We start from the raw sequence: 23,705 nt of genomic DNA, 5'->3' as shown, positions 1-23,705 counted from the left end.
AATCCATTCCAGATGATTTTATTGAGAAATTCATCTCAGATAATTTTTTATTTAAAATTCATCCTAGATGATTTTCGATAGAATTTCAGTCAGATGTTTATTTTCCTTTTATTGCTGGGTAATATTATGCCTCACACAAACACTGCCCAAACAGCAAGGCTTCTCCTAATCCATTCGATTTGAATTATACCATCGTTTTTATCAATTCGATACATAGATGTTGCAATTTATTATTAAATGATGCGGTAATTGTTATGGTAAGATCTTCGGGGCATGAACGGTTGACACTGCACTCTGTAACTTTGTGATCTATTCGGCGAGGATAAGGTTTGGTGGTAAGATAAATTTGAACAATTACACATTAAGATTCATTGTGGAGTTAATTAGCACAAAATAATTGATTTTAATTAAATCCAAAGAGTAAAAAAAGTTAAGTAAACTATTCAAAACTTTTCTATTCGAACTATTCAAGATTTTTGCAAAAAATTTAAAGAGAATGATATTTAATGAATTTGGCGCCCAACGAAAAGAATTTTGTATTACACAAATATATTTAGATAAATCCTAATTTTTTTTGTAAGAAAATATTGAAAAGGGAATTTATTAAGATAAGCCGCTCATATTACACGTATTAGTTGTACAGTTTCAGCTTTGTGAAGAACTGGCGCCCAACGTGCCAAAAATATGTTTTTGCCTTAGTAACTGATATCTTATCAGCAAACAATTAACAAAAAAAAATATTTATGTCTATATATCACTGCAATGGCCCACACAATCAATAAAAAATCAAGAAATCGAATATCTTTTTAAACATTATTAAAAATATTTGTTTTTTTTTACATACATACCTTTTGAACTTGTCAAACTGTGACTGATATTGTTCCAAAAATTCAGCCTACAGCCGAAAACCTTCATTTCTTTAACACGTTCCTTCATATTGCCCAGGACACTGGTTTCCGCGAGACTAACACACGGAATCATTTGTTTGACGCAATAGCTCGTCTAAACGACAATTGTCGCCGATGAGATTTTTACTGATGCTATATTCACCTTTGATATTTAACACGATATAGAATTTAATATTTTTTCTTGTTTGACATTAATTAAAAATATATATATTTTTTTGTAAAATATTTTTATTACATGAAAACAATTAAAAACAATTTTTAAGCCAAGAAAACAAACAAAAATAATTATAAAAACCTAAAAAAGAAGAGAAATAAACGCAAAGTGTTAATAATATAAAAAGAACTATAAAAAAAACAGAGTTACCACAATTTTGCTTAGACCTTCGAAGAAGAAGACGAAGTGAAAAGTGAATGGGCAGACTAATTTTAGTTTTTTTTTATTAATTTAATAATAATTTTAATCAGTATTTATGTAGAGGATTATAATTAATTTTAAATTGATCTAAAGTTTAATACTGTTTCTTTAGTTTTCTCAACCAGACGGTATATTAAAAATATGATATAAACTATTCTACAGTTAAGGAAAGTGGCGTTCAGCGAAAGAAACATTTTAAATCGATTTTTGAAGATTTGTATAGACCTCATTTAGCTTTTATATGATTTTGGTTCCATAATCAACCTGAATCATGTAATAAAATACTACCAAAGTTCACAGTATTCATTTATTAGAGAAATTCTATGTCATTCCAATAATATATAACATATATCCAATAATATATAACAAACTATACATGAATACATGTTTTCCCTTAGGGATTCTTCAATAAAACCGACTAGTTCAGGCAATGCAGACCAGAGAACGGCTGCTATCTACCGCAACCGACCAGTGCATTTAGTAAACACCAATATTTGCAATCTTAAAACACCAATTGGTAAAAAAAAAAAATTTCACCAATATCCAATGCAACCGACGACTATCGGTGTTTGTTAGTATGAGTGTTGGTCTCTCGAAAACGCCGTAGTAAAGCAATCACACACAAATAGGTTACCCATATCTCAGAAGTTTGGTATTCTCCTATTTGGTATTGCTTTAATCACACACAAATTGGTTACCCATATCTCAGAAGTTTGGTATTCTTTTATTTGGTATTCTCTCAATTTGAGTGTTTTAGAATGACTTACAGCTTGTTTATGTATGTCGAACGAGCTCTATCGATCGACTAAAATGGAAACAAACAGCTGAATTGATAACCAAAAATCAGCTGTTTCTATGCATCAATTTTGCATTTAAAAAACCTGAACACTCCTCTTTTTGAAGGTGTGTGTGTGTAGAATGTTGTTCCTATTTTGATTTTGGAATTCACTCTTCAGTTGTCAAAATGCCGTCCAAGCAAGAAGAGCAGCGTATCAAAATTTTGCTCGCGCATCGCGAAAATCCGAGCTACTCGCACGCAAAGCTGGCAAAATCGCTAAAAGTTGCCAAATCAACCATTACAAATGTAATTAAAGTGTTTGGGGAACGTTTGTCGACAGCCAGGAAGTCTGGATGGGGAGGGAAATCGAAAACTGGAAGCCGCTGAGACGACAAAGAGAGTTGCCGGTAGTTTCAAGCGAAACACTAACCACTCTCTACGAGTTGCCGCAAATAAGCTGGGTGTATCGTGTACAACCGCGCATCGAGCCAAAAAATGAGCCGGACTATCGACTTACAAGAAGGTAGTGAGTCCAAATCGCGATGATAAACAAAATACGACGGCCAAAGCGCGATCCCGGAGGCTGTACACGACGATGCTGACGAAGTTTGACTGCGTGGTAAAGTACGACGAAACCTACGTCAAAGCCGACTACAAGCAGCTTCCGGGACAGGAGTTTTATACGGCAAAAGGAAGGGGAAAGGTAGCAGATATTTTCAAGCGCATAAAACTGTCAAAGTTCGCAAAGAAATATCTGGTTTGGCAAGCCATCTGTACCTGTGGCTTGAAAAGCAGCATTTTCATAGCTTGCGGGACTGTCAACCAAGAAATTTACGTGAAAGAGTGTTTGAATAAACGTCTGCTGCCTTTCCTGAAGAAACACGGTTGTTCCGTACTGTTTTGGCCGGATTTGGCATCTTGCCATTACGGTAAAAAGGCCATGGAGTGGTACGCCGCCAACAACGTGCAGGTGGTTCCCAAGGACAAGAACCCTCCCAACACGCCAGAGCTCCGCCCAATTGAGAAATACTGGGATATTGTCAAGCGGAACCTAAAGAAGACCAAAAAACTACTAAGGACGAGCAGCAGTTCAAGGCAAACTGGCTTTCTGCGGCGAAGAAGGTGGACAAGGTGGCTGTACAAAATCTGATGGCAGGTGTCAAGCGTGAGGCCCGGCAATTCGGATTTGGAAAAGCGAAAGCCTAACTGAATATTTTTCCTTAATTTTATACTAAATGAACTTGAAAAAGAAATTTAATTTGATTTTTTAAAAACGATTTCACCGATTTACACGCGTTTTCCCTTGACCAAATTTTGACCGTATCACCCTTTAAAGGATTACTACTTAATTATGAATTATGTTATAATTTCCCACTTGACATATAGGAAAAATTACTATCCCACATCACCTCTGCAGAGTTTACGTAATCCGGAGAGCAGAAAATAATTATAATTCCTGTTCAAGTATTAAAGTTTTATATATAATATTTGAATTTAAAAAAACAGAAGGAAATGAGGGAAAAATCCTCGTATGTAATATCCATAAAAAATCAGCATATAAGATCCAAATTGAGTCATCTCACCCCGCCAGTTCTACTCTACAGACTATGGAAAGTCGTATTGGCCAGCGATGAAACATGTGTATAGTCAGGCTTGTGGAGATTGGTATCTGGCTTTTTTTCAATAACTTAATATCATAGTGAACTTTTGTTTTTCTACTAAGGAACCTATTTTTATTACATACTATTACAATTTTAATAAAAGCTTATTGGACATGAAGATTAAGAAATTGGTATCTTAATCTTCATGTCCAATAAGCTCTTATTGAAATTGTAATAGTATGTAATAAAAATAGGTTCCTTAGTAGAAAAACAAAAGTTCACTATGTTCTATCGATACCGGAGGATATTTGCAATATCTGATGACGGACATCTTATTAAACTTTAAGTCAATTTTTTTTTAATTTAACAAAAAATTCAACTTCAATGTCATTATTTGCAAAGTCAATATTCTTTAATTAACATTCTTTGGAATGGACTACCTCAGGGATTTTTTTATGATAATTGAATATTAAAAACTTTAATATCAAAGCTTGCTATACTAATGTGTCTATATTTATACAATATGCAGAAGATCTTAAAATGTCTCGTTTTTTTTGTAATTCCAAACGAAATAATTATCTTCAATATAAATCTTCTATGATTGAAGTGAATATTAAAAATTGACGTTAAAATCGCCAACAATTAGTATTATCAATTAGTAACGCCCACTTTATGAATTAATGAATATTAAGTGAACAAAAAAAATTATATTAAGAATAACTTCATCTAAAAAGACAAGTCAGACAATTAACAGATAAATACATGAAGAATTTATTTATAATCAACAATGCAATGCTTAAAATCCCAGTAGCGCATGAAAAATCAGATATTATCAAATAAAATTATTTTGTAAATGAATAAAAATTTCCTCATAAAAATATCAAAATTTAATTTAATAAAATACAAATAACTATTAAATACAAATAACTATTATATAGTAGAAAAAATTATTTCTCTCAAACTTGTTGACTTGTGTTATTTTTTTTTTTTTTTGTGAATAATTTAGAATGTTAGCGGAATATATTCCCCATCATCTGACATTGTTTTTTTTTTTTCATCCATTGGAATAATTAACATTTTTAATCAATCAATAATTCAACGCTATTTTTAACAAATACAATAAATCTAATTTGTTTTTAAGTGGCTGGGAATATTTTCAAGTTATGAACGATTTCCTTCTTTCGACACAACGAAATTCTCTAAAACTTATTGAGTTTCAGGTTGGACAAATCAATTCAATTTCTTAATATGCCATAAATCAATTATAATTCATTCAAACATTATTTAAGATTCTTGCTGATAACAAAGCAAAATCTTCTAATTTGTAGTTCACAATATGTGTTTTTTTTACAAACTTAAACTCGCTTATGACTTATATCAAAGCAAATAAATACTTCCGCATAACAAATGGAGATTTTACTTAAAATTAAAAAGACAAATAAAAAGCAAAATTGTCGGCGTGCTATTTATACACAAATAACATCAATTAAGCGTAAAAGTACTCTTGATTTGTTGTTAAACTCTAATGAACTTTTTTCGCTGAAAGCTCAAGTAAACGAACTTAGGTCTATGGATATTTTGCCTTTGGCTGAAGGTCTGTTTATTTTTCAGTTTTGTTTGAAAACTAATTGAAACTCAATGAACTTTTAAGATAATTTCTTTTCTTCATTTCCATGAATGTGTTTAGTGATAATGGTCGTTTTTTAAGTAAGATAAAAATATTACTAATTATACAATATTCTTTCCATTATTGCAACACTAGTAGGAAGACATGTAATGTAATTTAATTTTCCAAGAAAAATCTCAAGATATAACAGGGTTAATTACAATTAAAAGAAATGGATAGTTAAGTGATGTTTGTTTTTACAAAATATATCATATATCAGTATGTCTCCACCTAAAGGCTGGCTTCGTTAAATCAGGAAGCTATTAAGCACATCTTGAGACAACAAAAATGGGTAAAATACAAAGAAAACTTAGGGTGTTTTCGTTTCGCAAAAAATATGTTGCCTTGGCGTTTAACTACTTTTTCACTGATTCTATTTTCGCCCAAATGATAGTGTCATTCCAGATTTATTGTTGATTCATAATATTGTGTGGGATTCAGGACCCAAAACGTATGTCAGTATACTTCATATTTTGCAATAAATTTCGAGAATGTTGCACCTTTTTTCCCAATCGAAATCGCCATTAGTTAAAACTTTTCAAGAGGCTTTGCTGCATATACTGAATTTTATCGTAAAAATTTTTCTCCTTTCGTTTTCTTGTTTTTGTGTCGTTAATATTGAATATTTAATCAGCTGACAAAACTAGAGGGTTACGTAAGTAATAGAGTTGGGATTCTTATATTCGAAAGACCTAAAATTGTATTTTAATTTAAAAAATTTCAATACACAACCATTTTACTGTACTATCTTCGATCCTACGTTGGGCGCCATTTATCTTAACAATAATTACTCTATACAGTAGCTGTCCAAAAACTAGAATTATTTTGGACTCATAGAGTTTTAACTCCGCGACCAAGATTTATTTATAATTTAGAAATTTTCAGAGCATAATCGGCGCTATTTTGGGCGCCATTTTTCTTAACAAAAATTTCTCTATACAGTTCACCACTTTTAATTGAAAAACTTTCTGTACACAACAGGGTTGCCATCTTGGTCCGATCGGACCGAAATTGGTCCAAAAAATTATAAATTTTTAAATTTGGTCGATGGTCGGACCAAATGGAATTTGATTGATTGTGGTCCATTTTCTTCAAATCGGTAATTTTTTCAAAAACTTCTACAGAAATAAAATTTTGACAAAATTTTCTGTAGAAATAAAATTTTGGCAAAATTTATTATAGAAATTAAATTTAAAAAAATATATAGATATTTGTATAGAATTATGCAAAAATTTTGTATAGGAAGAAAATTTTGTAAAAATTTTAATAGAAATAACATTTTGCCTAATTTTCTATAGAAATAAAATTTTGACAAAATTTTCCATAGAAATAAAATTTTGTCAACATTTTCAATAGAAATAAAATTTTTACAAATTTTCTTCTTATACAAAATTTTTGAATAATTCTATACAAATATCTATATAATTCTTTTAAGTTTATTTCCATAATAATTTTTGCCAAAATTTTATTTCTACAGAAAATTTTGTCAAAATTTTTTCTATAGAAGTTTTTGAAAAAATTATCGATTTGAAGAAAATGGACCAAAATCAATCAAATTACATTTGGTCCGACCATCGACCAAATTAAAAAATTTATAATTTTTTGGACCAAGTTTGGTCCGATCGGACCAAAATGTCAACCCTGTTGTGTACAGAAATTTTTTCAATTAAAAATGGTGAACTGTATAGAGAAATTTTTGTTAAGAAAAATGGCGCCCAAAGTAGCGCCGATTATGCTCTGAAAATTTCTAAATTATAAATAAATCTTGGTCGCGGAGATAAAACTCTATGAGTCCAAAATAATTCTAGTTTTTGGACAGCTACTGTATAGAACTGTATAGAGTAATTATTGTTAAGATAAATGGCGCCCAACGTAGGATCGAAGATAGTAGAGTAAAATGGTTATAATATGTATCTTAAATAACATAGCTTATATTGCCAGCCAGTGTCTCATTTGTTGTAATATCTACTGTGATAAAATCTCATTAAATGAATTGTATTTAAAAATCAAATTAATAAAGAAGAATTTGAAAAATGAAAAAAAAATGAATGACAAATTTTCAATAGAAATAAAATTTTGGCTACATTTTCAATAGAAATAAAATTTTGACAAAATTTTCTATAGAAATAAAATTTTGACAAAAAAATTCTATAGAAATAAAATTTACGCTAAATTTTCTATAGAAGTAAAATTTTGACAAAATTTTCTATAGAAATAAAATTTGTAGAAATTTTCTATACAAATAAAATTTTGACAAAATTATCTATAGAAATAAAAGTTTGACTAAATTTTTGACAAAATTTTCTATGGAAGTAAAATTTTGACAAAATTTTCTATAGAAATAAAATTTTTACAAATTTTCCATAGAAATAAAATTTTGACAAAATTTTGTATAGAAATAAAATTTTGACAAAATTTTCTATAGAAATGAAATTTTGACAAAAAATTTCAATAGAAATAAAATTTTTACAAATTTTCTATAGACATAAAATTTTGACAAAATTTTCTATAGAAATAAATTTTTGACAAAATTTTCTATAGAAATAAAATTTTGACAAAATTTTCTATACACCCATAGAAAAAATCATGAACGGCGTGGTCATTTCGAAACGATCCGTTCATGAAAATGAATCAACACACAAGTGTTGTCAAACTGAGAACAGATGGGGTCAATCTGACAACGAAAAAATGACACCATACGTTGTCAAGATAACAACCAGCGTTCATGATCTGAGAACGTAATGGTTACGAATTTATAAACAAAATTAAAAAATACTTCCGCTACCGTGACTCGAACCTGTGTTGCCTGCACGATACGCGTTAACAGTCGCCTTAGCACATTGCACCAACGGCGGAGTTGCCATAACAATGTCTAACGATTATTTTAAAACTTTGCATTGCCAAAAAAACGACTGCCGTTCATGAAATCGTGAACGCCCGTGGACGAAATCGTGAGCATTCGGTTTTGATTTTTTGTGAACGTTTCCGTTTCATTTTGACAACGTCCGTTCACGATTGTGAAACGTAATTTTTTCTATTAGTGTAGAAATAACATTTTGACAAAATTTTCTATAGAAATAAAATTTTGAAAAAATTTCTATAGAAATAAAATTTTGAGAAAAATTTCTATAGAAATAAAAATTTTGAATTGAAATATCACAAAATTTTCTATCGAGGATATATTTTATTTTTTAAATGGTATAAATTTAATTTGGAGAAATGGTCGGCTGGTAAGAATTTCGGTCCAATTTTGGATAATTTTTGGTCCAAAATAATATTAATTGTGACAACGCTGGTACACAACCATTTTACTGTAATACTATCTTCGGCCATATGTTGGGCAACAAGCATTCCTGCAAATAGTTCGTCAGTAGATGACCATTTTTGGATCATAGAATTTTAACGCCGTGACTAAGATATTGATATTCAGAATGCCTGGGGTCGAGTTCTAACTTTGCGAAAGCTGTTCGCCTAAAACTCTTTTCTTTTCTGTTCTTGCCTTACGTTGGGCGCCATTTACAAGTTCAAATACTGTAGATAAGACAATATGCAAAACAACAAAGGCATTGTACTTACAAAGGCATGTTTATTGCACCCAGAGAAGGAATATGATCACCTCAAACCTGTTTTAAGAACAAAATGTTATTTTTGGGTGGTGAACATGTAACATGGTTTTCGCAGCCATGTTATTTTCTCGGAAATCATGTATCTGATTTCGGCAAGAAGGTTATATTTGACGAAAAAATAACATTTTAGTGACAACCATGTTACATGGTCACCATACAAAAATAACATTTTGCTCTTGAAACATGTTTGAGATGATCATATTCCTTCTCTGTGTGTGGTTAGCCTCCCAAACTGGTTTCTTTATCCGAGTTGTGGATCTTATGCCAAATTTTATCGTAACAAAACGGACTGCAATTAAGTTTCTATTACATCAAATGTAGTAAGAAATGAAAGACGGCATCGTCCGACATTCGTGGGTTATTGTTAACACTAAAAGAAGAGTTTTCTTTTCCAAGGAACGAAATTTTAGACAAATGAAGGAAATAAAAATGATTAGAGATAATCATTCCATTGATTGTCATAGATACTGACGAATTTTGCTTGTGTAAAATTTCATTTCGATGGAAAGTATTTTTTCTTTGGGTGTAGTTGATTTATGTAAAATTTCGCATATATCAGTATAGCAGTTTTTTCCATGTAGGTTTGTTTCCTCAATTCAGAATCAAATAGTTCCGATGATTGGAAATAATACCATTCACCATTCCGATCGAACTCTGTCCAACATTTTCATCTTCTTCATTGGATGTAGCTTCTTGTTTTGGCTCTGTGTCTTTCTACGGTTTCATGTTTCGTTCCCTCTCACGAAACGATGCAAAAACTCTACCAATTGTAATTTAAAAACGCCCGTTGTCCATCGCGAGCAAACGCGGCGCCCAACTCGTCAATAGCTTTCTCAAGGCCAAACTTTCGTACATAATATGTTTTACTCGATGCCGGCTTTTTCACCAATTTCGCGACTAACCGCCCAGAGTGATTATCCTCTTGTAGAGCAGTTCAACAAAGCTCACATAAATCGATATAAATATATGGATTTTTGAGCAACAGATACGAGTATTTCAGCATACTTTTCCTTCGAAGCAATAAAATCGTTAAATGATTTTTTTAATAATTTATACATTATTGAAGAACTTACTAATAAGAGGTTGACAATAAAAAAAAGAAACACACACAAAGGAAATATATTATACATTTAAAAGAAAATTGCAACCCCACGTTGGGCGCCAATCATCAACCCAAAAATGAATATCCTGCAAATTAAAAAAAAGAAAGACAATTGCAGCCCCACGTTGGGTGCCAATCATCAACCCAAAAATGAATATCCTGCGAATTAAAAAAAATCACAACTACCTGCTAACATTTTTTGAATTTGCGACCCATCATCATCACGTCGAAATCTGTCGTATACGATACCTAATTCTAACTATATTTTTCTATAAATTTATCAGAATTTAGCAAATTATATTAAATACTATTAGTGGTGGCAAAGTCCTTATATGGATCTTTTATATATCGGTTGCGACATTTTTACTTTAAACTATCTATAGTAAAGATGAGGATTAATCGAAATTTGAAATGCTGACTAAAATAAATCAACACCACAATACGATTAGATTGTGGCGTTGATTTATTGTAGCATCCACACTGAATTTATTCAAGAACAAAACAAAAATTGAAATGAAACGGCTTGGGTCAAGGTCAGCTACGTGCCTGGTTTTCTTGTATGTTCCCTTTAAATATTTACCACACGAAAAGCAGATATTTTGAACAATTTTATATCAGCAAGACGTGTTGGCATGCTTTTGTCCTACATAAAATAAAGCCTGAAATTTAGAACGAAATTAAAGTGCCACTATCAAGAGAAAATTTCATAGGGATCACAAATTGATGGATAACACAAGCCACGAACGAAATGAAATAAACAAATTACATACAATTCGAAATATCGAAACTGAAATTTAATTGAAAGTTTTGCAACCACAATCCAGTCCAATAAAAACGAAAATCCATGGCAGCTGACCAAAGAAACAAAAAAAAAAAAAAAACGAAACAAAAACAACATGACCATATAAGCCATTTAACCAGTTTAACATGAGAGAGCCTGTAAAGAAAACAACATTCACCAAATCAGGTCAAAATCATTTAAATGAATAATAACAGTTCCAATGCGAAGAAAATTGTACTATACGAATTGCCCTACAGGCATTAAAACAAAAGAAGAGATATTCTGGTATGGGTCAAAAGAATGGGCTACCAAAAAAAAAACAAAAGAAGCTTTGACTGCAAGAGGATCATAAAAATGATTATAATCCGTTATGGCTACCATTTGGAAGAAATCCAAAAAACAAAAAGTGGGTAGAACACCCTATAAGCCGCTCCAACAAATGTGGGGATATGAAATATCGACTTTGGGCAATAAAGTAAAAAAAAATTAAAATAAAAAATATTAATATTACATTTTTTAAATATTTAATAATATTGAAAATTGCCGCCCTCTGCGTTGGGCGCCAATAATAATATATAAATATCCATATTTTTGTAAGGGCTTGAGAATTTGAACAACATTAAATTTAATTGTTACATTCTAAAAAAATAATAGTGGCGTTTGTCTAAATGAAAATATTATTTGTAAAAATAAAAATATGTATATGGATAAGTATTTCGGGAAAGGGTATATTGGTGGCGGCCAATATTTATTAGTTTTCTAATATATCTTCCCATAAACAATATCGTTTATATTCATCCATATTGTATGCATGTATTTATGTACTGTTGTATACCACGTATAGGATTTATTTCCATCGAATTAGTATTTGGCGCCCAACGGAGTAGGTTTTCAAATAATATAAACATTCATATTTTTATAGAGACTTGAGACATATCTACCCTTAGTTTTTATAAAAACAAAACTATTGAACCATGTCGTTTATATTCTTTCATAATGTATATATTTATGAACCCTAATATACTACCCACCAAACAAAGCCTCGTCTAAAAGGTGTGATCCGAATTCAATGTTTTGGATGGGAATTACAAAATTTTATGATATTTTGCAAAAATAAAATTTTTTTAAAAATTTTGTATAATTTTTAGCATTCTAAAGTTTGCCTAAGACATTTGATCTCAAACAATTTAGAAAAGTCGCAATTTTTCTAGAATGGATTTAGAATTCTTTTTTCGACCGAATTTAATGGACTTGAAACGAAAAAGGTAAAATTATCCATTAAAAATATGAAAATAGAGATTTATAAAAAATTCAAGTAATTGAACTTTCTGTGTAATTAAAATAAATAACATCTTTTGGAGTCCGTTTTTTCTGGGTATGTATAACGAATCAGTATATGGCGCCCAACAGAATAGGCATCGCAATAATACAAACATTTATATTTTTATATGTGGCCATCTATACCCTTATATTTTATATAAAAAAGCTTTCGAAGCACGCGCATCTAATGGACTAATAATTCAAATAATTAATATGAACATTTTTATTTTAATCGTTGTTGTTGTTTTTGATTTCAGCTTAAAACCATGCATTGACTAAACTACAAGTGTAGCTTAACCAACAGAGGTAAAGAATGTTTGTCAAATTTATTTGGACAAAGCCCTATAGACTGCAAGATGGTTGGATGGACGCACGTTTCGGAATTACCACTTTCCTCATCAGCATCCTCTACTTGCAGCAAAACTATCAACCAATTATTAGAATAAATTCAGGCAGTTCACTAAACCCAAAAGTGAAACACACTTTATTTTTATATGGATCATTTTGATCGTTCTAAGTAATCAGTATTTGGCGCCCGACGATCTAAAGATTTAACTAATAGAAATATTGATATTATCTGTATTATAAAAACTCTTGAAGCATGTCGTTTATAACCTTTTATAGAGTGCTTATTTATCTATTTTTTCATTTTACCATTATATTCTATGTACATATCTATCGAATCAGTATGTGGCGCCCAACGGAATAGGGATATTAATATCCACTGCATTGATTTCGTATTAGTTCTTCAGATGTGATACTATTTCAGTATTTTGCACGCAGAGAAGGAATATGATCATCTCAACCATCTTTCCAGAGCAAAATGATATTTTCGGATGGTGACCACTTAACATATTTATCGCAAACATGTTGTTTTCTCGCTAAACATAAAATGCTTTCCGAAAACAGATACATAATTTGCGAGAAAATAACATGGTTGCGACATGGTCACCATATAAAAATAACATTTTGCTCTTGAAACATGTTTGAGGTGATCATATTCCTTCTCTGGGTGTGGATTTCATTTTCAAAAATTAGGGGAAAAAATAATATTTTTCTACATTTTTTCGACTTTTTTCACTACGTAACGATTTTTTTTAATAATACTAGTCAATACTAATAAAATTGTAAGTGTGCCGATAAATGGATCGGTAAACCTTTCAAATTTTTTTTTTAATTTCTATTGCTGTGTTTTATGCACAGTAAAATGAAGAAGATTTGAATTTATTGGTAAAACAGCGAAAAATAAAGGATTTTTATATAGAACTTACTCACAAGAACTTCTTGTAAAGTGAAAATTAAGTCCATCCTTACATGAACATGTTTGGATATATTTAAAAAGCAATGACTTAGGAAGAATATCCATTTTTTTTTGAGTCCATAATTTATGCATTTATTACCTTACTATACCATGTACATATATTTATAACGAATTAGTATTTGGCGCCCAACGGAGTAAGGATTAAAATAATATAAACATTTGTAATTTTATATGGAGCCGACCCTTATACTCAACTATGTAGGTTATTTATTTGCCTTTATATACAATTATATCATTTATTTCCAGCGAATCAGCATTTGGCGCCCAACGTAGGTTAGGTTAGGTGGCAGCCCGATGTAGCAGGCTCACTTAGACTATTCAGTCCATTGTGATACCACATTGGTGAACTACTCTCTTATCACTGAGTGCTGCCCGATTCCATGTTAAGCTCAATGACAAGGCACATCCTTTTTAAAGCCCATTCCGAACGGCACATTACAGTGAAACCACTTAGAGAAGCTTTGAAACCCTCAGAAATGTCACCAGCATTACTGAGGTGGGATAATCCACCGCTGAAAAACTTTTTGGTGTTCGGTCGAAGCAGGAATCGAACCCACGACCTTGTGTATGCAAGGCGGGCATGCTAACCATTGCACCACGGTGGCGCCCAACATAATAAAGACTCAAATAATATACACATTCATACTTTTATAGGATCTCGAGACATCTGTACCCTTAGTTTCTTATCAATCTACCGTTATTTCTAACGAATCAGTATTTGGCGCCCAACGGAGTAAACATACTAATAGTATAATTACTCATAATGTTAAATGTATATGGACTTTAGACATCTATCGTTTCGATGGGGGATGCTTTTCCCCAGAGAATACACTTCATTTCGAAGTAGGGCCCCATTGCAAAAATATTTCACAACACTGCCATATTTTCTTATTTAAATTACTTTAAGGTCATCCGGTTTTTTTTCACTCATCTCCACATTGCATGTACACAGTCAATAAATCCACTTAAAACTCTTCTGGCAAAAGCTGACACAAAAGATGCAACAGACTTTGAATGCGTTCAGAAGTACAGAATAAATCTTCTGTGAAGAAGATGTAGTGCGTAGTATAATGGTCGATAGTTGTTGTTTTCATTTATTCCTTATGATGATGCCTTTTTGCCACAATAAGTGGCAATTACATATATGTTTACGGTATTTCGTGAAGTGTTGCAGCAAAACCAGTCAACATCTGTGTTGTATCCTTTTTTATGGGGTTCCTTTGGCTTCTGAAATAGGGAGTTTGTGTATGTGTAGCCATGAGAGATTTTACCAAAGAAGAAAGTACGGCACGTGTATACAACTTTCATAAGCTTGCCAGGGGTTTTGTGAAGTAACCTTTCAAGGTAAATGTTGTTAACGAAAGATTGTTGATCAAAAAGGCGTGATAGTTGATAGTGGCCCTTTTAAGCATGTTGTTTGAGGTAGCCATATTCTGGATTAATATCTTTGTGGTTTGGGATGCTGCCACTTTATGATGATTTTTTTTTTGTCTGGCAGTCGAATACCCAACCATTGCTTTGAATTCGTTCTTGTTTTGTTTTCAAAACTGTGACCAATCATAAATTTATAATCGCATAAATTTTGCTTGTTTTTTTCTTTTGTGGTTCTCCTTACTGGAGAGATTTGTATCTTTTAGTACCGTTATTAACATGAGTTGCATGAATAAATATGTCATGATGGCTAAAACAGTTTGACACATATCCCATGGTGCCTGATGAATTATGTGTTTTTCTCTTTACAAAACATCTTGTGGCTAAATATACATGCGTCTAAAACTGAATAGGGGATATTTATTACAAATATTTTTCCACTGAATTTTATTTGTATATAAAAAACTACGCAAATGGACAATAAGGATTGTAGAAAACCCAAAAAAAAAAAATGAATTTCATAGTAAAAATTGGCGCCCAATTCAAGGGAATTGTATTTGTATGTAAAAAAACTACGCATATGGACAATAAGGATATTAGAAAACAAAAAAAAAAATAATTTCATAGTAAAAATTGGCGCCCAACGTAGATTTGGTTAGGTATAGTGGGACACCATTTGGAACAGGCTCTCCTAGTTTATTACGCGTGATTCTATGTTTGACTCAATGACCACGGAAGGTGGCTCCGTGCTGCCATAGACTTCATTGAAATCTTATGATTGTATATTTATATTTTAGCGCCCAACGTGGCATGTAAAGCCCATAGATCATTAACTGGTTAACATGACATGGTCTAACAATTTCATAGGAACCTTTACTCCATTTTTTGTAATAGACTCCATTAAAATTCCAAAGCCGGTAATAAAATCCAGTGAATACTTCCCCCTGGAACTCCTCCAAATAAATGTAAATACACGTATGTACCATTTTTAAATAATACTAAATGAACTATTTTTACTCATATCTATGTATGACAATTGGCACCAATCTTAGATAATTAAATACTGATTTTAGAATATTGGCTTTTTTATTATGGCCAAGAGCAATATGGTGGTTACTTGTCACCGACATTCGTTGAGTGTCTTTATTAATCAGGAACCAGTTAGCATTCTAAACAACATTCGAATGTCTAACATGAAAAACAAAAACACTTGGTAAAAAATAATAATATTATGAAATATGAATAACTTCTGTGGTTAGTTGCTGGTATACGTAGAGTATATCTTGCTGGTTTTAATAAAGACACCAACCAGTACCATATAAACGGTGGCCACAGCTTATTGCCATAAATTATGAATGGAAGATTTATCATAAATTGATTAAAATTATAATCCTCGAATAGTAGGAGACACAGTCATGTGATATGCATAATAATTTCTTTTGTTTTTTATTTTTACTATATATTAAAAAAAAAAAAAAAAACTGGACCACTATCTAAAAAAATTACAGCTAATTGATATTATTTCCAAAAAATCAGAGCTGGAAATCAGATTCAAATTTCAATCTGTGGAATATATTAAAAACAATATTTATTATTTCATTGGTGGTAAACTGTGCTGGCAACCGTAGTGAGTCAAAAGATTTATGTTGACAAAATTTAAATGTGAAATAGCTGAACCTTGAATTAATAAAGGCCTAAATTTTAGGATTTCGTTGAAATGAGGAAGACTATCAGAAAACCAATAGTAAACTTATACATAATATAAAAATGACATTTAATAATTAAATTAAGAAAAAAAGAATAAAAAGATTATATTTACAAAATATTCTAGAAAAAATATTAGCTTAAACTTTTAATAAGTTTGTAGTCGCCATTACATTTTAAATTGGCGCCCAACTCATAAAACCCGCTTGCCAAAATTGTTAAAATTCTGCCAAAAAGAGTAGATTTTTTATTGTTTGATAGAATTCTTTAATTTTGCAAAATATTCCTCTCCCACTAAGAGGTACTTTACAAATTTTTATAGAAATTAATTTTGACAATAATTTCTACAGAAATACAATTTTGACAAATAGAAATAAAATTTTACTATAGAAAAAAAATTTTGACAAAATTTTCTATAGAAAAAAAATTTTGACAAAATTTTCTATAGAAATAAAATTTTGACAAAGTTCTATAAAAATAAAATTTTGATAAAATTTTACTATAAAAATAAAAATTTGACAAAATGTTCTATAGAAATAAAACTTTGACAAAATTTTCTATAGAATAAAATTTTGACAAAATTTTACTTTAGAAATAAAAATTTGACAAAATTTTACTATAGAAATAAAATTTTGACAAAATTGTCTATAGAAATAAAATTTTACTATAGAAATAAAATGGTAACAAAAATAATTTCTACAGAAATAAAATTTTGACAAAATTTTCAATAGAAATAAAATTTTACTATAGAAATAAAATTTTGACAAAATGTTCTATAGAAATAAAATTTTTACAAAAATTTACTATAGAAATAAAATATAGACAGCATTTTTTATATGAATAAAATTTTGACAAAATTGTCTATAGAAATACAATTTTGACAAAATTTTACTATAGAAATAAAATCTTGACCAAATTTTCCATAGAAATTATATGTTGACAAAATTTTCTATAGAACTAAAATTTTGAAAAAATTTTCTATAGAAATAAAATTTTAAGAAAATTTTACTATAGAAATACAATTTTGACAAAATTTTACTATAGGAATAAAATCTTGACAAAATTTTCTATAGAAATTAAATGTTGACACAATTTTCCATAGAAATTAAATGTTGACAAAATTTTACTATAGAAATAAAATGTCGACAAAATTTTACTATAGAAATAAAATTTTGACAACATTTTCTATAGGAATAAATTTTCGAAAAATGTTCTATAGAAATACAATTTTGACAAAATTTTACTATAGAAATAAAATCTTGACAAAATTTTCCATAGAAATTAAATGTTGACAAAATTTTCTATAGAAATAAAATTTTGACAACATTTTACTATAGAAATAAAATTTTGACAAAATTTTCTATATAAAAAAATTTTGACAAAATGCACTATAGAAATAAAATTTTGACAACATTTTCTACAGAAATAAAATTTTGACAAATTTTTCTATAGAAATAAAATTTTGACAAAATTTTCTATAGAAATAAAATGTTGATAAAATTGTCTATAGAAATAAAATTTTGACAAAATTTTCTATAGAAATAAAATTTTGACAAAATTTTCTATAGAAATAAAATTTTGACAAAATTTTCTATATAAAAAAATTTTACAAATTTTCTATAGAAATAAATTTGGACAAAATTTTACTATAGAAATAAAATGTTGACAAAATTTTACTATAGAAATAAAATTTTGACAACATTTTCTATAGGAATAAATTTTTGAAAAATTTTCTATAGAAATACAATTTTGACAAAATTTTCCATAGAAATTAAATGTTGACAAAATGTACTATAGAAATAAAATTTTGACAAAATTCTCTATAGAAATAAAATTTTGACAAAATTCTCTATAGAAATAAAATTTTGACAAAATTTTCTATATAAAAAAATTGACAAAATGTACTATAGAAATAAAATTTTGACAAAAATTTACTATAGAAATAAAATTTTGACAAAATTTTCTATAGAAATAAAATTTTGACAAAATTTTCTATAGAAATAAAATTTTGAAAAAATTTTCTATAGAAATAAAGTTTTGACTAAATTTTCTATAGAAATAAAATTTTGACTTAATTTTGAAAAACCTTTCTAGAGAAATAAATGTGAAAATTTTCTGTAGAAATAAAATTGTGAGAAAATTTTCTATAGAAATAACATTTTGGATGTAAGATATATTTTTTTTTTGGGTAAAATTTTCTCCAAATTTTGGTAGATTATTTTTGGCTCGAGTGGCATATCACTACGTCCAGAAGGGTGTGCAAAGACTTAATAACAGGGCGTCTCTTATAAACAAGGAAGTTCAAGGGTAACCCTATTACGTTAGAATTAAGTCGTGCTAGGAAGGCAAAATGCTCCGTTTAATTGTAGGAAATTATGAAGTCTGGAAAGTTGAGTTATACCACTCCTAGGTCTTGCAGACTGATAACTCTAACATTTTTCCTGCAGAAGAACATGGAATGCCTAATGACAACCATGATAAAGCGCAATGATAAAGTTGAAGTAACAGCTGTGCATGAAGAGACGATGGCTCTACATAGTTATAGTTGATATTTGGATTAGAAAAAATTAAAAAAAAAAAATATTCAATCAAAAATTTAATTGATTCAATAATTTGTTTAATTAAAATAAAAACCAATTACAACAATTAATAGTATCAATTTTTTAATTGACTTCGGTGATTGATCATTTCTGTGATTGAAGACATTTCAATTAAAAATTAATTGTATCAATTAATTTCGTGACTGAATCCAAAAATTATTTTTTGTGTGTAATCAAAATTGAAAATTCTTTCTCACTCATTACTTTTAATGTATTTCTAAAATTGTTCTTCTGGAGATGAACTTAAGTTTTAGTTCACAAGAATTCTTTTGAAGTGATATATAAAAATTTTGTTTTAGTAATTTTCGCAATAAATTTAAATTTTCTGAATTTTACTGAGTATAAAAAGAAGACATGAGAAATTTCCAAAAAAAAAAAATATTTGAAAAGTGCAGCCGGCCATTTTTCGGCTGACATGAAATTTGCCATAAAATATATTAAATTTGTCAGTTTAAGGGTTAAGAAAATATCGCCAAACGAAAATTTTGACATTCCGAATATCGTAACATATCACAATATTAGAAATTCCTATAAAGTAACATCGTCAAATAATAATATCTTTTTACAATTGTAAATTCTATATAATTTCAAAACGTTAGGTCCTAATAAATAAGTGAGTAAATACCACAAAAGCAGCAATACACAGAGACCACAATAAATTATCATAAATCTTCTAAACAAACAAACATGTAAAATTAATTTTTTTTATGTTGAAATATTGAATACAAAACCCACATAGACATTAGGGAGAATGACACAACAATCAGTACTAGCTTCAATAAAGTGAATGCATGTTAAATTCCTTTAATTAAAATGTAACATTAAACATTCCAAACAGGCCGCGGCAGGGGATCCAATGTGATGACACCCAACTACCCCAGCAGCAGCCTCAAAATCATCGTCGATAATTGTCATCATAAAAATTTTATCCATACTGAACGAATGGTGTGTGCTTAATATCTGGCATCTGACCAGACGGCAAGTAAGCAATGATGCATTAGAGTTTTATTAGATGACTAGCAGTGCCTGCCTTATTTACCCCCTAACTTCTAGACAAAATCGGACAAAGCGGAAAAGGGAATAGCGTCAGAGTGCTGATTGATGAATCCCAGCAAATTGTGTACAGACCCCACTATCGTTTTGCCATTCTACTACACTATCGCTCTTAGTAAATTGCAATTACACTGAGTGCCTTGGAGCATTAGATAGTGGGTTTCAGCGAAGGCTCTTGCATAAGGAATGAAACATCGCTATCGGATAGCATAGTGATGAAAACTTATATGTGCTTAACATCATCATTTACATTTTTTTGTTTTTGGAAAAAAATTTCGAAACTGTCGTTAATGATAGGAAGACTTAATTAAAATTACAGACAATATATGGACACACAAAAGCTTTTTTATATAGATTGTTTTTGACAAACTGAATTAAATTATATTTTATAATAAAAAAAAATTCTATAAACAGAAAATTTAGAGAATAGACAAAAAAAAGATTTTCTATAGAAAGAAAAATTTATAGACAGAAAATTCTATAGAAAGTTTTGAAAAAATCTTGAGAAAATTATCTATACACACAAAATATTGAGAATGTAAAAAGAAAATAATGAGGAAATTTTCTATAGAAAAACTTTTGAAAAATTTTCTATAGACAAAAAATTGTGAGAAAACTTTGTATAGACCGAAAATTTTTAGTAAATTTTCTATAGACAGAAAATGTTCTACAGAATTTAATTTTGAAAAAAAAAAAAATAAAATTATAGACACAAAATTTGAGAACATTTTCTATAGACTTTTTAGTTTTGAAAATATTTTCCATATACAGGAAATTTCGAGAAAACTCTTTATAGACAGAAGTTTTTGGGATAATTTTGTACAAAATAAAATTTTGGGAAAAATTTCTATAAAAATAAAATTTTGGGAAATTTTCTATAAAAATAAAATCTTGGGAAATTTTTCTAGAAAAATATAGTTAGAAAAATTTTCTCCATAAAGAACATTTTTTATAATTTCTATATAAACTTTTCGGAAAATTTTCCATGTACAGAAAAGTTTGAGTAGATTTTCTATGCACAGAAAATATTGAGATAATTTTCTGTAGACAGAAAATACTGGAAAAATGTTCTATAGAAAAACTTTTGAGAAATTTTTCTATAGACAAAAAATTGTGAGAACATTTTTTAATAACAGAAAATTTTGTATAAACAGAAAATTTTTAGTCTTTATAGACAGAAGTTTTTGGGAATATTTTCTACAAAATTAAATTTTTGGGTAAATTTTCTAAAAAAAAAAAAATAGAATTTTGGGAAAATTTTTAATAATAATAACATTTTAGGAAAATTTTCTATAGGCAGGTAATTTTGAGAAATTTTTTTGTAGACAGGAAATTTTTATAAAATTTTTTATAGTCAGAAATTTTTTAAGATGTGGGATTATTCGTTTCTCTTGAGGTCATGAAACAATGAAAAATGCTGGTGTTATTGTTTTTTTTTTTTTTTTAATTTTGAAACAATTTTCTATAGACAGAAAATCTTTAGAAAAATTGTTATAGACAGAAAATTTTCCATAGACAGAAATTTTTTTGGGACAATTTTCTATAAAAATAAAATTTTGGGCAATTTTTCTATAAAAAACAAAAATTTGGAAAATTTTTCTATAGACAAAAAAAAGTTCTATAGATTTTTTAGTTTTGAAAAAATTTTCTATGGACAGGAAATTTTGATAAAATTTTTTAAAGACCGAACACTGAAAAATTTTGGTTAATTTTAGAAAATTTCGATTATTTTTAGAAAATTCTAACTAAACTGCATTACAAACTTTGACATCACGCCGCTATCACAAAAATAAGTAATTATTTTTCGACAAATTCAAGAAAATGTATTAGACATAATTATTTTTTTCACTTGTTAAAGAAAATTTTGTAGTTTGAAGGAAAATATTGGAGTTCAAAATTGCAAGAATGTCTTTAGTGACATACAAAGTTCAAGATGGGCGCCTTATTGGTAAAATTAACAAAATTTCAGAAATTCTGAACTCTTTTGTGGGAGACACGAATTTAGTTAATCTTTATACTTTATTTGGGTATAATTTTTTCCTTTGTTAAATTTAACTAATGTACGCAAAAAAGCATTTTGAAGACATGGAAATTTTCTTAAAAAGTAAAAATTCCATGAACTAAAAGAGAGTTAAATCGGCTTTAGTGAAATATAGGGTTTAATTTTCTTTGAGTGCAGTTTTTGCGAAAACTTTTAGAAAATTTGATTTAAATTTGGAAAATTTTCCTTAGACAGAAAATATTTAGAAATTTCTCTATAGACAGAAATTTTAGAGAAAATTTTCTTTAGACCGAACAGTTTGAGAAAAGACAGGAAATTTTGAGAAAATTTTTTTATAGACAGAATTTTTTGGGAAAATTTTTTATATACATTAAATTTTGGGAAAATTTTCTATAGGCAGAAAATGTTCTATACATTTTTTAATTTTACAGAAAATTTTAGAAAATTTGCTAGAAACAGAAAATTTTCTATTGACAGACAATTTTTAGAAATTTCTCTATAGACAGAAATTTTTAAGAAAATTTTCTTTAGGCCGAACATTTTGGGAAAATTTTGTATGTTCTAAAGATTGAAAAAAAATCTTTAGAAATAATTTTTTTAAAAATTTTACGAAATTTTGTAGATAAATTGTGAGAAAATTTGATATAGACAAAACTATATGCAAACAAAAAAAATCTATATAAATAAATATTCTATGGAAAATAAAAATTTTTCTATGGAAATAAAATAAAAAAATCTAGACGCTAATTTTTGAGAAAACATTCTATAAACAGACAATTTTGAAAACATGTTCTAAAGACAGAAAATTTTATATATATTTGAATTTTGAAAAAAAAAGAAAAAATTATGGACAGGAAATTTTGATAAAAAAATATAGACGGAATTTTGTTTTTGAGACAATTTTCTATAAAAATAAAATTGTGGGACAATTTTCTATAAAAAAAGTTTTGGGAAAATTTTCTATACACAAAAAAAAAAGTTCTATAGATTTTTTTTAATTTTGAAAAAATTTTCTATAGGCAGGAAATTTTGAGAAACTTTTAGAAAAATTGCTATAGACAGAAATTTTTAAAAAATTTGGTATAGACAGAAAATTTTGAGAAAATTTTCTATAGAGAGATGTGTTTAGAAATTTCTCTATAGATAGAAATTTTAGAGAAAATTTTCTTTAGACCGAACATTTTGAGAAAAGAGAGGAAATTTTGAGAAAAATTTTTATAGACAGAATTTTTTGGGAAAATTTTCTATAGTCAGAAAATGTTCTATAGATTATTTAATTTTGAAAAAAAAAATCTATTTACAGAAAATTTTAAAAAATTTGCTAGAAACAGAAAATTTTTAGAAATTTCTCTATAGACAGCAATTTTTAAGAAAATTTTCTTTAGACGGAACATTTTGGAAAAAATTTTGTATGGACAGAAAATTTTCTAAAGATTAAAAAAAAAAATCTTTAGAAA

At 28.7% G+C, this 23,705-nt stretch overlaps 1 protein-coding gene across 6 annotated transcripts in view; it reads right to left on the bottom strand.

The window, feature by feature from the left end:
• Positions 1-23,705, bottom strand: part of Btk (tyrosine-protein kinase Btk29A) — a 561,740-nt gene that overhangs the window by 111,356 nt on the left and 426,679 nt on the right. Inside the window, exon 1 of one of the 6 annotated variants that reach the window (XM_075296475.1) lies at positions 849-1,175. The exons of the other annotated variants lie outside the window; for them this stretch is intronic. Within the exon in view, the coding sequence (XP_075152590.1) occupies positions 849-981 (133 nt within the window). The 5' untranslated portion in view covers positions 982-1,175. Of the gene's footprint in view, positions 1-848; positions 1,176-23,705 lie in introns of those variants that run through there. 6 annotated transcript variants of the gene reach the window in all.

This window comes from Haematobia irritans, chromosome 2 (assembly GCF_050003625.1).
Source record: "Haematobia irritans isolate KBUSLIRL chromosome 2, ASM5000362v1, whole genome shotgun sequence".
Lineage (NCBI taxonomy): Eukaryota > Metazoa > Arthropoda > Insecta > Diptera > Muscidae > Haematobia > Haematobia irritans.
This window is presented reverse-complemented; position numbering and strand designations above follow the sequence as displayed.